The 13,547-nt window shown below is 35.1% G+C and overlaps 1 protein-coding gene across 1 annotated transcript in view; it reads left to right on the top strand.

The window, feature by feature from the left end:
- The window catches only part of LOC140522474 (uncharacterized), a 64,946-nt gene that overhangs the window by 32,509 nt on the left and 18,890 nt on the right, over window positions 1-13,547 (top strand). The window contains exons 18-19 of the mRNA XM_072637906.1: window positions 4,760-4,909; window positions 11,704-11,853. Coding sequence (XP_072494007.1) covers window positions 4,760-4,909; window positions 11,704-11,853 — 300 coding nt within the window. The remainder of the gene's footprint in view (window positions 1-4,759; window positions 4,910-11,703; window positions 11,854-13,547) is intronic.

Genomic DNA, 13,547 nt, shown 5'->3' with positions numbered 1-13,547 from the left:
TCTTGTCTTCATTTCTCTCACCTTCTTTCTGAAAGACTTGGATTAAAATATGAACCTTCATAAGCTTTTGGCTTCAGGTTGCAATCAAGAAACGAGGTGTGAACTGACTCCTGGAAGGTATACCAAGCAAGCAGTAACTTAGAGTCCATCGTTGGCAGCAAGAAGTAGGTCATTTTATGGGCATTCTGGCCAAACTGGCACCATTTCTTGTGTAATTTCCCTGATCGTGTAAGTTTTCAGTATGTAAGAATTTAGTGAAATTACAGTTTCTTCCTTGTTCAAACGTTATTTCATCAACTAGTGAATATTGTCTATGTGAACAACACTGTGATAGATCCTGAGCAGGATAAAAGACTGTGTGTCAGACGTGCACTGTCTCCTTGAAGAATTTTCACTCTCTGTGGAAGTTAACACAAAATAGAGAAACTTCATTTATAACAAACGGTAGAATTTAAACAACTACGAAGTGAAGGATTTTCCAGTAAGCATTTATAAAGGAGATATCACTAAAGTTGCACGTTAGAGCAGATGGTAGTAATCCATTCATGCTTTTCCTAATGCAAACATTACTTGATGCAATTTGGTTGAGTTAGCAGCCCTACTGGAAGAACAATTGCTGAATACCTACCTATTGTATATCTATATCTATCTATCTATCTGTCTATCTGTCTGTCTGTCTATCTATCTATCTATCTATATTAACATGTACATTTATATTTATATATTTATTTATATTGATATATTTGTTCCTGTGTGCATGTGTATATGCACACACAAAAATATACATGTACACATACGTTGATACATGCACATATATGTGTGTGTTTTTACAAATATGTGTCTGAAGTTTGTTAAAACTCTGCATCTAAGGATGACTTTTCCAAGATTTTGTGTTCTGCTTCAGTCCATTGCCATCCAGATGGCTTTCGACAAATGATTTTCTGTCTTTAGGCTTCTGGTTCTTGATTTGTAAAATGAAGTACTAACTCATCAGTAGTGTCCATTATTGCTCGAACAGTCTATAGTTTTACGTGCGTGAAGTGCACTTCTGTTACACAATTAGCAATATGAAGGAATATAAATATTTCCCTCACAAGGGTGGTGCAAATTTTCGGTGAGATGATGTACTGAAAGTCCTTTCCAAAAACCTTGACATGTCTCAGATAGAATCATCAGTGTGAGACAGAATGTATGGAGAAAAGGAAACCAAATCTACTGAAAGACAGACAGCTTTGTGAGTTCAAAAATGGTGCCCAAATCTTCTGGTTGATGAAGCAGTTTTCAGTCGTATTCTTTCAGCAAATTGATAGAAATTGGAAAGAGGTGAAAGTCCCTCAGTGAACTTTTTCTCTAAATACACTATGCTTCTTGGCCCCTTGGCGTTTCCTTTGAATTTTGAAGGAAATATCAGAATAAGTCATTTTATTTTGAATAACACTTTCTTTTCTTTTTCTTATGTTTAGGTTCCTGTTAGGAATGTAAAGGAAAAATACTTGCAGGAGAAAAAGGAAATCATCCAGTATGAAGTTGCCATGCACAAAGTGGAATTAAAAACAGTAAAAATTAAGGATCAGCGAACCAGAAAGCACCACAGAGAAGAAACTGAAGCTTTGAAAGAGAAGAATGAGGAGCTTCAACAGGAATTAAAATGGAATAGAGAAGCATTAAGAAAAATCCGATTTCAATACAGTGGCCAAGTAAAGGTTCTGAAAGCTGAGAATGCAGCGCTGAACTCTCAATTGGAGAATGCAAAAGAAAACACAGAGAGACTAGAGAGCGAAATTGAATCATACAGGTCTCGTCTGATGTCTGTTATTGACGATTATGAGCAAAGTGAGGCGTCCAAACTAGCCCTTGAACATTCCTTTCAGGAAGCAAGAGATGAGTGGCTTCATGTACAGGACAAGTTAAACAGTGACTTGTCTAGTTTAAGAGAGAACCATGCTTTCCTTTCTGAAGAACTCTCTCAGGCTGAAAGTGGAGCCAAGAGTTTAGAAAATGAGCTAGGCCATGTCCATGAATCCCTCAGAGAAAAGACATATATTGTAGAAAACACACAGAGAGAACTGAACCATGCTGAAGAGAAGGCAAAGGAACTTGAAGAAACAAATCGAGTGTTGAAGGAAAAACTCAACAGATGTAGTTTGGAAAATGAATCTCTCCAAGAAAGATTAGGGCAAATCCAGAGTGAAAATATGGTGCTTCAGCAAGCGCTTGAAGACACACAGAAGAAAGTCACGATTCAAGAAAAGCAACTGCGTGATGCCCAGGTACAGTTTATTGATCTCTTCAAAAAACTTTATGCTGATAGTGAAAAACAAGTTCTTCTAGTAGAGGAGAGCAAGAAAGTGTTAGTCAGTGAATGTAACCACTTTGGAGAAGAAATGTGTAAATATGAAATTGAGAAGGCTGAAAGAGGATTGGGTCATTAAATGTCATACTTGGACAAAGATAAAGCTTTTTGAAATGAAAGTCAAAGTAATTGTAATCAAAATAATTTAGGAATTTGAATTTTCAACAGGCTGGTGAGGTTATCAACTTTCATTGTGGAAATGCTGATATGTAAGAATTGAGAATGAGAATCCATAATATGATAAATAGAACAAGTAATATCATGATTTTGAAGATAATATGATTGCAATAATAAGTAAATATCCTGTAATAAAATATAAGTAATTAACTTAAATGAAAATAATGTGACATATAAAATAATAATTTAAAAACCAAATAAAACTAAAATTAGAAAATGCTTTTGTAGATAAGATGACTCATTTTGATTGAAGAAATTCTAGAGGCCATGACATTTTGGTTTCATAAATATTTGTAAGGGAAATCGCTAGTGTATAAACACAAATAATTTTTTATATTATTAATTTTCCTAATGTTCTATTTGAATATTGAAATGGAATAAATTAATTCCAACGCTGAAGTTTAAGAGAAGTCTTACCAAAAAATGCTAGGAATAATGTAACAGTTGAAAGATAACATTTCTTTTGAGATACTCTGGAATATTCCCATTAGACATCTCATTAACATTTAAACATGCTCAACATTCTGACGAGTTTCAATTCAGATTCCTCTGAACTACTCTTTGCAACGCTAACGACAGGATGATAGTTGTAGTGAAAATCCAGAGTCTAGACACTCCTTTTCTTTTCAATTTAGGACGGTAATTCTATTCAAAAAGAGGTTAATTTTGGGGTTACTAATATTATTTTTTATTGTGCTTCACTACCAATTTTTTTTAATCTCAGTACTTTTTATTGTTTTACTAATAATTCTTGCTCGGTGTGCAAAATTGCAAGTTCTGGCATCACTGCCTTTTAGTTGTTGAATAAGAACAGCTTTACACAGTCTAATAGCAGCTCTCATTTTCTGTGATTTGTCATATATACAATGAGCGTCCATTGTACCATATATTGTACTGGGTAATAATTTCATCTAAAAAATATGAAAATTTTATCTTGTCATTCAATGGTAGAATTTAGTTAACATGTAAGAATTCAGTGAATTGCGCCCATTTTACTTTCTCAACTTTACATTGTCTTCTTTTAGCCTTACGTTTTCTTCAAAACAACTTACCAGACTTTAGTTAAATTTAGTTTCACAAAGTATTTCAACTTGTCTAATAGGAGAAAACATTTTGATTTCTTTTGATTTGGGGCTTCATTTGGTATTCATAATTTATGCAATAACTTGCCTGGCACTATGATGAAAGCAGAGATGAATTTCTGCAGTATAACAGTCCATAAACACACGACTTTGTATCTCTGTGTGTATATTTGCTTATACACATATGTGAATGAATGAATACGTCTGCAGGTACAAAACTCTGATTTTGTAATGTGCTATATATGCATAAGCGGGAGAGCTAGCATGTTTTCCGCAGTTTCCTTTTTTTTTGCCGATGGACTGAAACCAGGCGTGTAATTCCTATCAGAACAGGAAAAGGAATTCTTTGAAGGCTTAGCAAAGACTCTTGAAGATGGGAACAGCAGCTAGTGACCATATGTGTTCTTCTCATTGTGGCTTTGAGCAAAGCACATCATTCATGTGAAGCGCTTTTACCAAGCCTGACATGCGTACCAGTACCTACGTTCCTTCCCCCGAGTTAAACAATGAGAGGAAGGAAAATTCAAACGTTTCTTGTAGATGTCCTCTTCATTCTAAAGGTTGGTGCATAGAAATGAGGCAGTTAACTTTTCTGAAAAACGGAATGGGAAACCATTAATGTGGCTATCAAGTACAAAAAAGTATACATTCCTCCCCCCTCATTCCATTCCCTTCCATGTGAGTCTCACCTATAATATTTTAGTCCCTAGATAACTTTTGAGGTGATACAATTATGCTCAAAAAACAGGCAATGGGAAATCAGGCTGAATGTTTGAGCAAGTAGAAAGATTTCATTTGACCCATGCTAAATGAAGGTTGAGTAGAATAATCAAAAGAGCTTTCTCGTGTCAGGAGCCAAGTGTCAATCTTTGTCCCTAGAAACGACTAACGTTAGGACCTTGGGTAACTCAACTAACCTCTTTGGAGTTTCGTTTTTCTCATGTGCAACATGAGGGAATTTTGTTAAATAACATCTAAGATATTAATACCGCAAATCTATGAAAATAATGAATATGTTGATGAAATTAAATTGCATGCAGAACTATAATGACTTTTGATGTGAATTTTGACATGATATTTATTTCACATGAGCTAATTCTGCTTTCTGAAATCAGCAATAGAAATAATTTGGACATATATCTCTCAGGCCAGAGAAAGAAATCTTCAGCGAGAAGTTCCTGTTTCTGGCAACTACCAAGCCATGAGAATAGTTTCGCAACAAGTTACATCATTTTATCGAAGGAATTATGAAGAGAAGGAAAAACTACCGAAGCAAGTAGATGAAACCAAAAGTAAAGTATGTATGCAAAAAGATCAATAATTTGTTCCTGATGAATGGAAATTGTGTGCAGTGTGACATTTCCCTTTTTCTCGTCAACAGTATAAATTTTCTGAACGCTCTGTCAATTAAGTCGAATTAAATTAGACCTACAAACTCCACAATGTGTGCACACGAATTTCAATACAAATATTCACTCATGATGTCCTTGACAATTTGGTTTATCTGTCTTTACAGAAAGAGTGAGGTGTTTTCCCAAGGACCCATAATGCCTAAATCATTTCTATGATTCCTTATGTTTAGAAAGACCTTTACCATTATTTTCTCTTTTAATTCCGAAGCAATACTGTGAAGTAGAAATTACTTGTTTACTTACGTTGAAACTTCTCCTTGAACAACAGGAAAAGGTTGTTTCTTCACAATTTGTAAATATGTAAATTGTACCTGCAAAATGCAATTGAGAATTCAAGTAATGAGATGGATGATTTCATTAATATCCTCTAACTTCATCGATCTGATCTCACCATGTAGATTTCTGGCTCCATACCTTCTTCACACTCTTCTTCTGGCTTACACACAGTTACACGTCCTCATCTGCACTACCCGTCAAAAACCTATCGACTCTTTACCTCCAGCATGCTTGTGCCTTCCAAAAGCATGATTCGTTTGCCATAAGGCCATTGGGACTTATCACCCATATGGATTTCTGAATCTCCTGAAATCCACTTTTCATTTGATATGACCTCATTGGGTATTTATTGCTTTATGCTGTTCACATCTGTTAACAAACTATTACTTCCGTGTTCTACCTCTTGTTTGCCCAACTATCATAGATTTCCTTGAGGACAGTGATCATTTAGACTTCGTTATTTTTGATAGAACGTTGTTTTCAAAGCATGCTGTCAAGAGAAGTAATTGTTATTATTTTTTCAGTACAAGTAGTACTAGTAGTAGTTCTAGTACTAGTAGTTCTAGTGATAGTAGTACTTGTAGTGGTAGCACTAGCAGTAGAAAAACAGGAACAAGGAAACTCAATGTTTTCTGTTGATTTTGCCAGGAGTTGCAAGTTTACCTAAAATTAAATTTGTTCTAAGGTAATGGTTGGGCTAAAGTACTTTGAGTTTCTCTAGTCTGATTTTATATAAAGTTTCAATTTCCCAGACGCCAAAAGTAGAAATTCAATACAAAAGTGTTGTAGTTTCTATGATCATTCTTCGAAATTATTAAAATGAAAGTGCAGTTAAGCGTACAATAGCATGACAGTTAAATTCTTCTAGCCCCTTCCCTTTAATACTATCAAATAGCTTTCTCCATTGTCAGTTGCTTTCCCACATTTCCATGTATTTCTGCATGCTATTCATCATGGTGGAAGGCACAACGTATAGTAAGGGAGATTTCTGAGATTCTTCCAACCGCAATTTCACCCTGGTAGTCACCATAACTTGAAAAGTAAGTAAGTAACTCTGCCAAAGCAGGTTAAAAAAGAACTTTGGATGATGAGATATTTCTCCACTTAGACGTATGTTGGGGGAATTAGCGATAGAAATTTGGGTCTGGGGTTAGAAAAATCTGACTTCAAATGTGTCCGGAGATTCTGTCTGTGTGATCCTAGGCAAGTCACTTAGTTTTTCTCAGTTTCCTCAGCCACAAAATGGGGATAATACTAGTACATACTTCTCAGGGTTGTTGTGAGAATCAAATGAGATCATTATTGTAAATCTCTTATGTTTATGGCCTTTATTGTTGGCACATATTGGACACTTAGGAAATGCTAGTTTCCCTGCTCCAAAAGCATAAAGACCAACGTCCACTATATATAAATAATACTGCTTCCCACATTTGGATAATCATCTCCTAATATTGCAAAAGAGTTTTCTTAACCTGGCCAATTTCAGTGTACTCAGCTTAGTTAAGAAACTATTATGAATTCCAATCTCATTCTTCTGAAAATGACTTTTCTTTTCAATGTCCATGCTTGAGAAATTTTTCAAGGTGTCAGAAATGAGCACTGGAATGAAATAAGTTCTGTTTCCCAAGTAACGCCCCTATCACTTCTTGTCTTCATTTCTCTCACCTTCTTTCTGAAAGACTTGGATTAAAATATGAACCTTCATAAGCTTTTGGCTTCAGGTTGCAATCAAGAAACGAGGTGTGAACTGACTCCTGGAAGGTATACCAAGCAAGCAGTAACTTAGAGTCCATCGTTGGCAGCAAGAAGTAGGTCATTTTATGGGCATTCTGGCCAAACTGGCACCATTTCTTGTGTAATTTCCCTGATCGTGTAAGTTTTCAGTATGTAAGAATTTAGTGAAATTACAGTTTCTTCCTTGTTCAAACGTTATTTCATCAACTAGTGAATATTGTCTATGTGAACAACACTGTGATAGATCCTGAGCAGGATAAAAGACTGTGTGTCAGACGTGCACTGTCTCCTTGAAGAATTTTCACTCTCTGTGGAAGTTAACACAAAATAGAGAAACTTCATTTATAACAAACGGTAGAATTTAAACAACTACGAAGTGAAGGATTTTCCAGTAAGCATTTATAAAGGAGATATCACTAAAGTTGCACGTTAGAGCAGATGGTAGTAATCCATTCATGCTTTTCCTAATGCAAACATTACTTGATGCAATTTGGTTGAGTTAGCAGCCCTACTGGAAGAACAATTGCTGAATACCTACCTATTGTATATCTATATCTATCTATCTATCTGTCTATCTGTCTGTCTGTCTATCTATCTATCTATCTATATTAACATGTACATTTATATTTATATATTTATTTATATTGATATATTTGTTCCTGTGTGCATGTGTATATGCACACACAAAAATATACATGTACACATACGTTGATACATGCACATATATGTGTGTGTTTTTACAAATATGTGTCTGAAGTTTGTTAAAACTCTGCATCTAAGGATGACTTTTCCAAGATTTTGTGTTCTGCTTCAGTCCATTGCCATCCAGATGGCTTTCGACAAATGATTTTCTGTCTTTAGGCTTCTGGTTCTTGATTTGTAAAATGAAGTACTAACTCATCAGTAGTGTCCATTATTGCTCGAACAGTCTATAGTTTTACGTGCGTGAAGTGCACTTCTGTTACACAATTAGCAATATGAAGGAATATAAATATTTCCCTCACAAGGGTGGTGCAAATTTTCGGTGAGATGATGTACTGAAAGTCCTTTCCAAAAACCTTGACATGTCTCAGATAGAATCATCAGTGTGAGACAGAATGTATGGAGAAAAGGAAACCAAATCTACTGAAAGACAGACAGCTTTGTGAGTTCAAAAATGGTGCCCAAATCTTCTGGTTGATGAAGCAGTTTTCAGTCGTATTCTTTCAGCAAATTGATAGAAATTGGAAAGAGGTGAAAGTCCCTCAGTGAACTTTTTCTCTAAATACACTATGCTTCTTGGCCCCTTGGCGTTTCCTTTGAATTTTGAAGGAAATATCAGAATAAGTCATTTTATTTTGAATAACACTTTCTTTTCTTTTTCTTATGTTTAGGTTCCTGTTAGGAATGTAAAGGAAAAATACTTGCAGGAGAAAAAGGAAATCATCCAGTATGAAGTTGCCATGCACAAAGTGGAATTAAAAACAGTAAAAATTAAGGATCAGCGAACCAGAAAGCACCACAGAGAAGAAACTGAAGCTTTGAAAGAGAAGAATGAGGAGCTTCAACAGGAATTAAAATGGAATAGAGAAGCATTAAGAAAAATCCGATTTCAATACAGTGGCCAAGTAAAGGTTCTGAAAGCTGAGAATGCAGCGCTGAACTCTCAATTGGAGAATGCAAAAGAAAACACAGAGAGACTAGAGAGCGAAATTGAATCATACAGGTCTCGTCTGATGTCTGTTATTGACGATTATGAGCAAAGTGAGGCGTCCAAACTAGCCCTTGAACATTCCTTTCAGGAAGCAAGAGATGAGTGGCTTCATGTACAGGACAAGTTAAACAGTGACTTGTCTAGTTTAAGAGAGAACCATGCTTTCCTTTCTGAAGAACTCTCTCAGGCTGAAAGTGGAGCCAAGAGTTTAGAAAATGAGCTAGGCCATGTCCATGAATCCCTCAGAGAAAAGACATATATTGTAGAAAACACACAGAGAGAACTGAACCATGCTGAAGAGAAGGCAAAGGAACTTGAAGAAACAAATCGAGTGTTGAAGGAAAAACTCAACAGATGTAGTTTGGAAAATGAATCTCTCCAAGAAAGATTAGGGCAAATCCAGAGTGAAAATATGGTGCTTCAGCAAGCGCTTGAAGACACACAGAAGAAAGTCACGATTCAAGAAAAGCAACTGCGTGATGCCCAGGTACAGTTTATTGATCTCTTCAAAAAACTTTATGCTGATAGTGAAAAACAAGTTCTTCTAGTAGAGGAGAGCAAGAAAGTGTTAGTCAGTGAATGTAACCACTTTGGAGAAGAAATGTGTAAATATGAAATTGAGAAGGCTGAAAGAGGATTGGGTCATTAAATGTCATACTTGGACAAAGATAAAGCTTTTTGAAATGAAAGTCAAAGTAATTGTAATCAAAATAATTTAGGAATTTGAATTTTCAACAGGCTGGTGAGGTTATCAACTTTCATTGTGGAAATGCTGATATGTAAGAATTGAGAATGAGAATCCATAATATGATAAATAGAACAAGTAATATCATGATTTTGAAGATAATATGATTGCAATAATAAGTAAATATCCTGTAATAAAATATAAGTAATTAACTTAAATGAAAATAATGTGACATATAAAATAATAATTTAAAAACCAAATAAAACTAAAATTAGAAAATGCTTTTGTAGATAAGATGACTCATTTTGATTGAAGAAATTCTAGAGGCCATGACATTTTGGTTTCATAAATATTTGTAAGGGAAATCGCTAGTGTATAAACACAAATAATTTTTTATATTATTAATTTTCCTAATGTTCTATTTGAATATTGAAATGGAATAAATTAATTCCAACGCTGAAGTTTAAGAGAAGTCTTACCAAAAAATGCTAGGAATAATGTAACAGTTGAAAGATAACATTTCTTTTGAGATACTCTGGAATATTCCCATTAGACATCTCATTAACATTTAAACATGCTCAACATTCTGACGAGTTTCAATTCAGATTCCTCTGAACTACTCTTTGCAACGCTAACGACAGGATGATAGTTGTAGTGAAAATCCAGAGTCTAGACACTCCTTTTCTTTTCAATTTAGGACGGTAATTCTATTCAAAAAGAGGTTAATTTTGGGGTTACTAATATTATTTTTTATTGTGCTTCACTACCAATTTTTTTTAATCTCAGTACTTTTTATTGTTTTACTAATAATTCTTGCTCGGTGTGCAAAATTGCAAGTTCTGGCATCACTGCCTTTTAGTTGTTGAATAAGAACAGCTTTACACAGTCTAATAGCAGCTCTCATTTTCTGTGATTTGTCATATATACAATGAGCGTCCATTGTACCATATATTGTACTGGGTAATAATTTCATCTAAAAAATATGAAAATTTTATCTTGTCATTCAATGGTAGAATTTAGTTAACATGTAAGAATTCAGTGAATTGCGCCCATTTTACTTTCTCAACTTTACATTGTCTTCTTTTAGCCTTACGTTTTCTTCAAAACAACTTACCAGACTTTAGTTAAATTTAGTTTCACAAAGTATTTCAACTTGTCTAATAGGAGAAAACATTTTGATTTCTTTTGATTTGGGGCTTCATTTGGTATTCATAATTTATGCAATAACTTGCCTGGCACTATGATGAAAGCAGAGATGAATTTCTGCAGTATAACAGTCCATAAACACACGACTTTGTATCTCTGTGTGTATATTTGCTTATACACATATGTGAATGAATGAATACGTCTGCAGGTACAAAACTCTGATTTTGTAATGTGCTATATATGCATAAGCGGGAGAGCTAGCATGTTTTCCGCAGTTTCCTTTTTTTTTGCCGATGGACTGAAACCAGGCGTGTAATTCCTATCAGAACAGGAAAAGGAATTCTTTGAAGGCTTAGCAAAGACTCTTGAAGATGGGAACAGCAGCTAGTGACCATATGTGTTCTTCTCATTGTGGCTTTGAGCAAAGCACATCATTCATGTGAAGCGCTTTTACCAAGCCTGACATGCGTACCAGTACCTACGTTCCTTCCCCCGAGTTAAACAATGAGAGGAAGGAAAATTCAAACGTTTCTTGTAGATGTCCTCTTCATTCTAAAGGTTGGTGCATAGAAATGAGGCAGTTAACTTTTCTGAAAAACGGAATGGGAAACCATTAATGTGGCTATCAAGTACAAAAAAGTATACATTCCTCCCCCCTCATTCCATTCCCTTCCATGTGAGTCTCACCTATAATATTTTAGTCCCTAGATAACTTTTGAGGTGATACAATTATGCTCAAAAAACAGGCAATGGGAAATCAGGCTGAATGTTTGAGCAAGTAGAAAGATTTCATTTGACCCATGCTAAATGAAGGTTGAGTAGAATAATCAAAAGAGCTTTCTCGTGTCAGGAGCCAAGTGTCAATCTTTGTCCCTAGAAACGACTAACGTTAGGACCTTGGGTAACTCAACTAACCTCTTTGGAGTTTCGTTTTTCTCATGTGCAACATGAGGGAATTTTGTTAAATAACATCTAAGATATTAATACCGCAAATCTATGAAAATAATGAATATGTTGATGAAATTAAATTGCATGCAGAACTATAATGACTTTTGATGTGAATTTTGACATGATATTTATTTCACATGAGCTAATTCTGCTTTCTGAAATCAGCAATAGAAATAATTTGGACATATATCTCTCAGGCCAGAGAAAGAAATCTTCAGCGAGAAGTTCCTGTTTCTGGCAACTACCAAGCCATGAGAATAGTTTCGCAACAAGTTACATCATTTTATCGAAGGAATTATGAAGAGAAGGAAAAACTACCGAAGCAAGTAGATGAAACCAAAAATAAAGTATGTATGCAAAAAGATCAATAATTTGTTCCTGATGAATGGAAATTGTGTGCAGTGTGACATTTCCCTTTTTCTCGTCAACAGTATAAATTTTCTGAACGCTCTGTCAATTAAGTCGAATTAAATTAGACCTACAAACTCCACAATGTGTGCACACGAATTTCAATACAAATATTCACTCATGATGTCCTTGACAATTTGGTTTATCTGTCTTTACAGAAAGAGTGAGGTGTTTTCCCAAGGACCCATAATGCCTAAATCATTTCTATGATTCCTTATGTTTAGAAAGACCTTTACCATTATTTTCTCTTTTAATTCCGAAGCAATACTGTGAAGTAGAAATTACTTGTTTACTTACGTTGAAACTTCTCCTTGAACAACAGGAAAAGGTTGTTTCTTCACAATTTGTAAATATGTAAATTGTACCTGCAAAATGCAATTGAGAATTCAAGTAATGAGATGGATGATTTCATTAATATCCTCTAACTTCATCGATCTGATCTCACCATGTAGATTTCTGGCTCCATACCTTCTTCACACTCTTCTTCTGGCTTACACACAGTTACACGTCCTCATCTGCACTACCCGTCAAAAACCTATCGACTCTTTACCTCCAGCATGCTTGTGCCTTCCAAAAGCATGATTCGTTTGCCATAATGCCATTGGGACTTTTCACCCATATGGATTTCTGAATCTCCTGAAATCCACTTTTCATTTGATATGACCTCATTGGGTATTTATTGCTTTATGCTGTTCACATCTGTTAACAAACTATTACTTCCGTGTTCTACCTCTTGTTTGCCCAACTATCATAGATTTCCTTGAGGACAGTGATCATTTAGACTTCGTTATTTTTGATAGAACGTTGTTTTCAAAGCATGCTGTCAAGAGAAGTAATTGTTATTATTTTTTCAGTACAAGTAGTACTAGTAGTAGTTCTAGTACTAGTAGTTCTAGTGATAGTAGTACTTGTAGTGGTAGCACTAGCAGTAGAAAAACAGGAACAAGGAAACTCAATGTTTTCTGTTGATTTTGCCAGGAGTTGCAAGTTTACCTAAAATTAAATTTGTTCTAAGGTAATGGTTGGGCTAGAGTACTTTGAGTTTCTCTAGTCTGATTTTATATAAAGTTTCAATTTCCCAGACGCCAAAAGTAGAAATTCAATACGAAAGTATTGTAGTTTCTGTGATCATTCTTCGAAATTATTAAAATGAAAGTGCAGTTAAGCGTACAATAGCATGACAGTTAAATTCTTCTAGCCCCTTCCCTTTAATACTATCAAATAGCTTTCTCCATTGTCAGTTGCTTTCCCACATTTCCATGTATTTCTGCATGCTATTCATCATGGTGGAAGGCACAACTTATAGTAAGGGAGATTTCTGAGATTCTTCCAACCGCAATTTCACCCTGGTAGTCACCATAACTTGAAAAGTAAGTAAGTAACTCTGCCAAAGCAGGTTAAAAAAGAACTTTGGATGATGAGATATTTCTCCACTTAGACGTATGTTGGGGGAATTAGCGATAGAAATTTGGGTCTGGGGTTAGAAAAATCTGACTTCAAATGTGTCCGGAGATTCTGTCTGTGTGATCCTAGGCAAGTCACTTAGTTTTTCTCAGTTTCCTCAGCCACAAAATGGGGATAATACTAGTACATACTTCTCAGGGTTGTTGTGAGAATCAAATGAGATCATTAT

The sequence above is a fragment of the Notamacropus eugenii genome, chromosome 2 (assembly GCF_028372415.1).
Source record: "Notamacropus eugenii isolate mMacEug1 chromosome 2, mMacEug1.pri_v2, whole genome shotgun sequence".
Classification (NCBI taxonomy): Eukaryota; Metazoa; Chordata; class Mammalia; order Diprotodontia; family Macropodidae; genus Notamacropus; species Notamacropus eugenii.
This window is presented reverse-complemented; position numbering and strand designations above follow the sequence as displayed.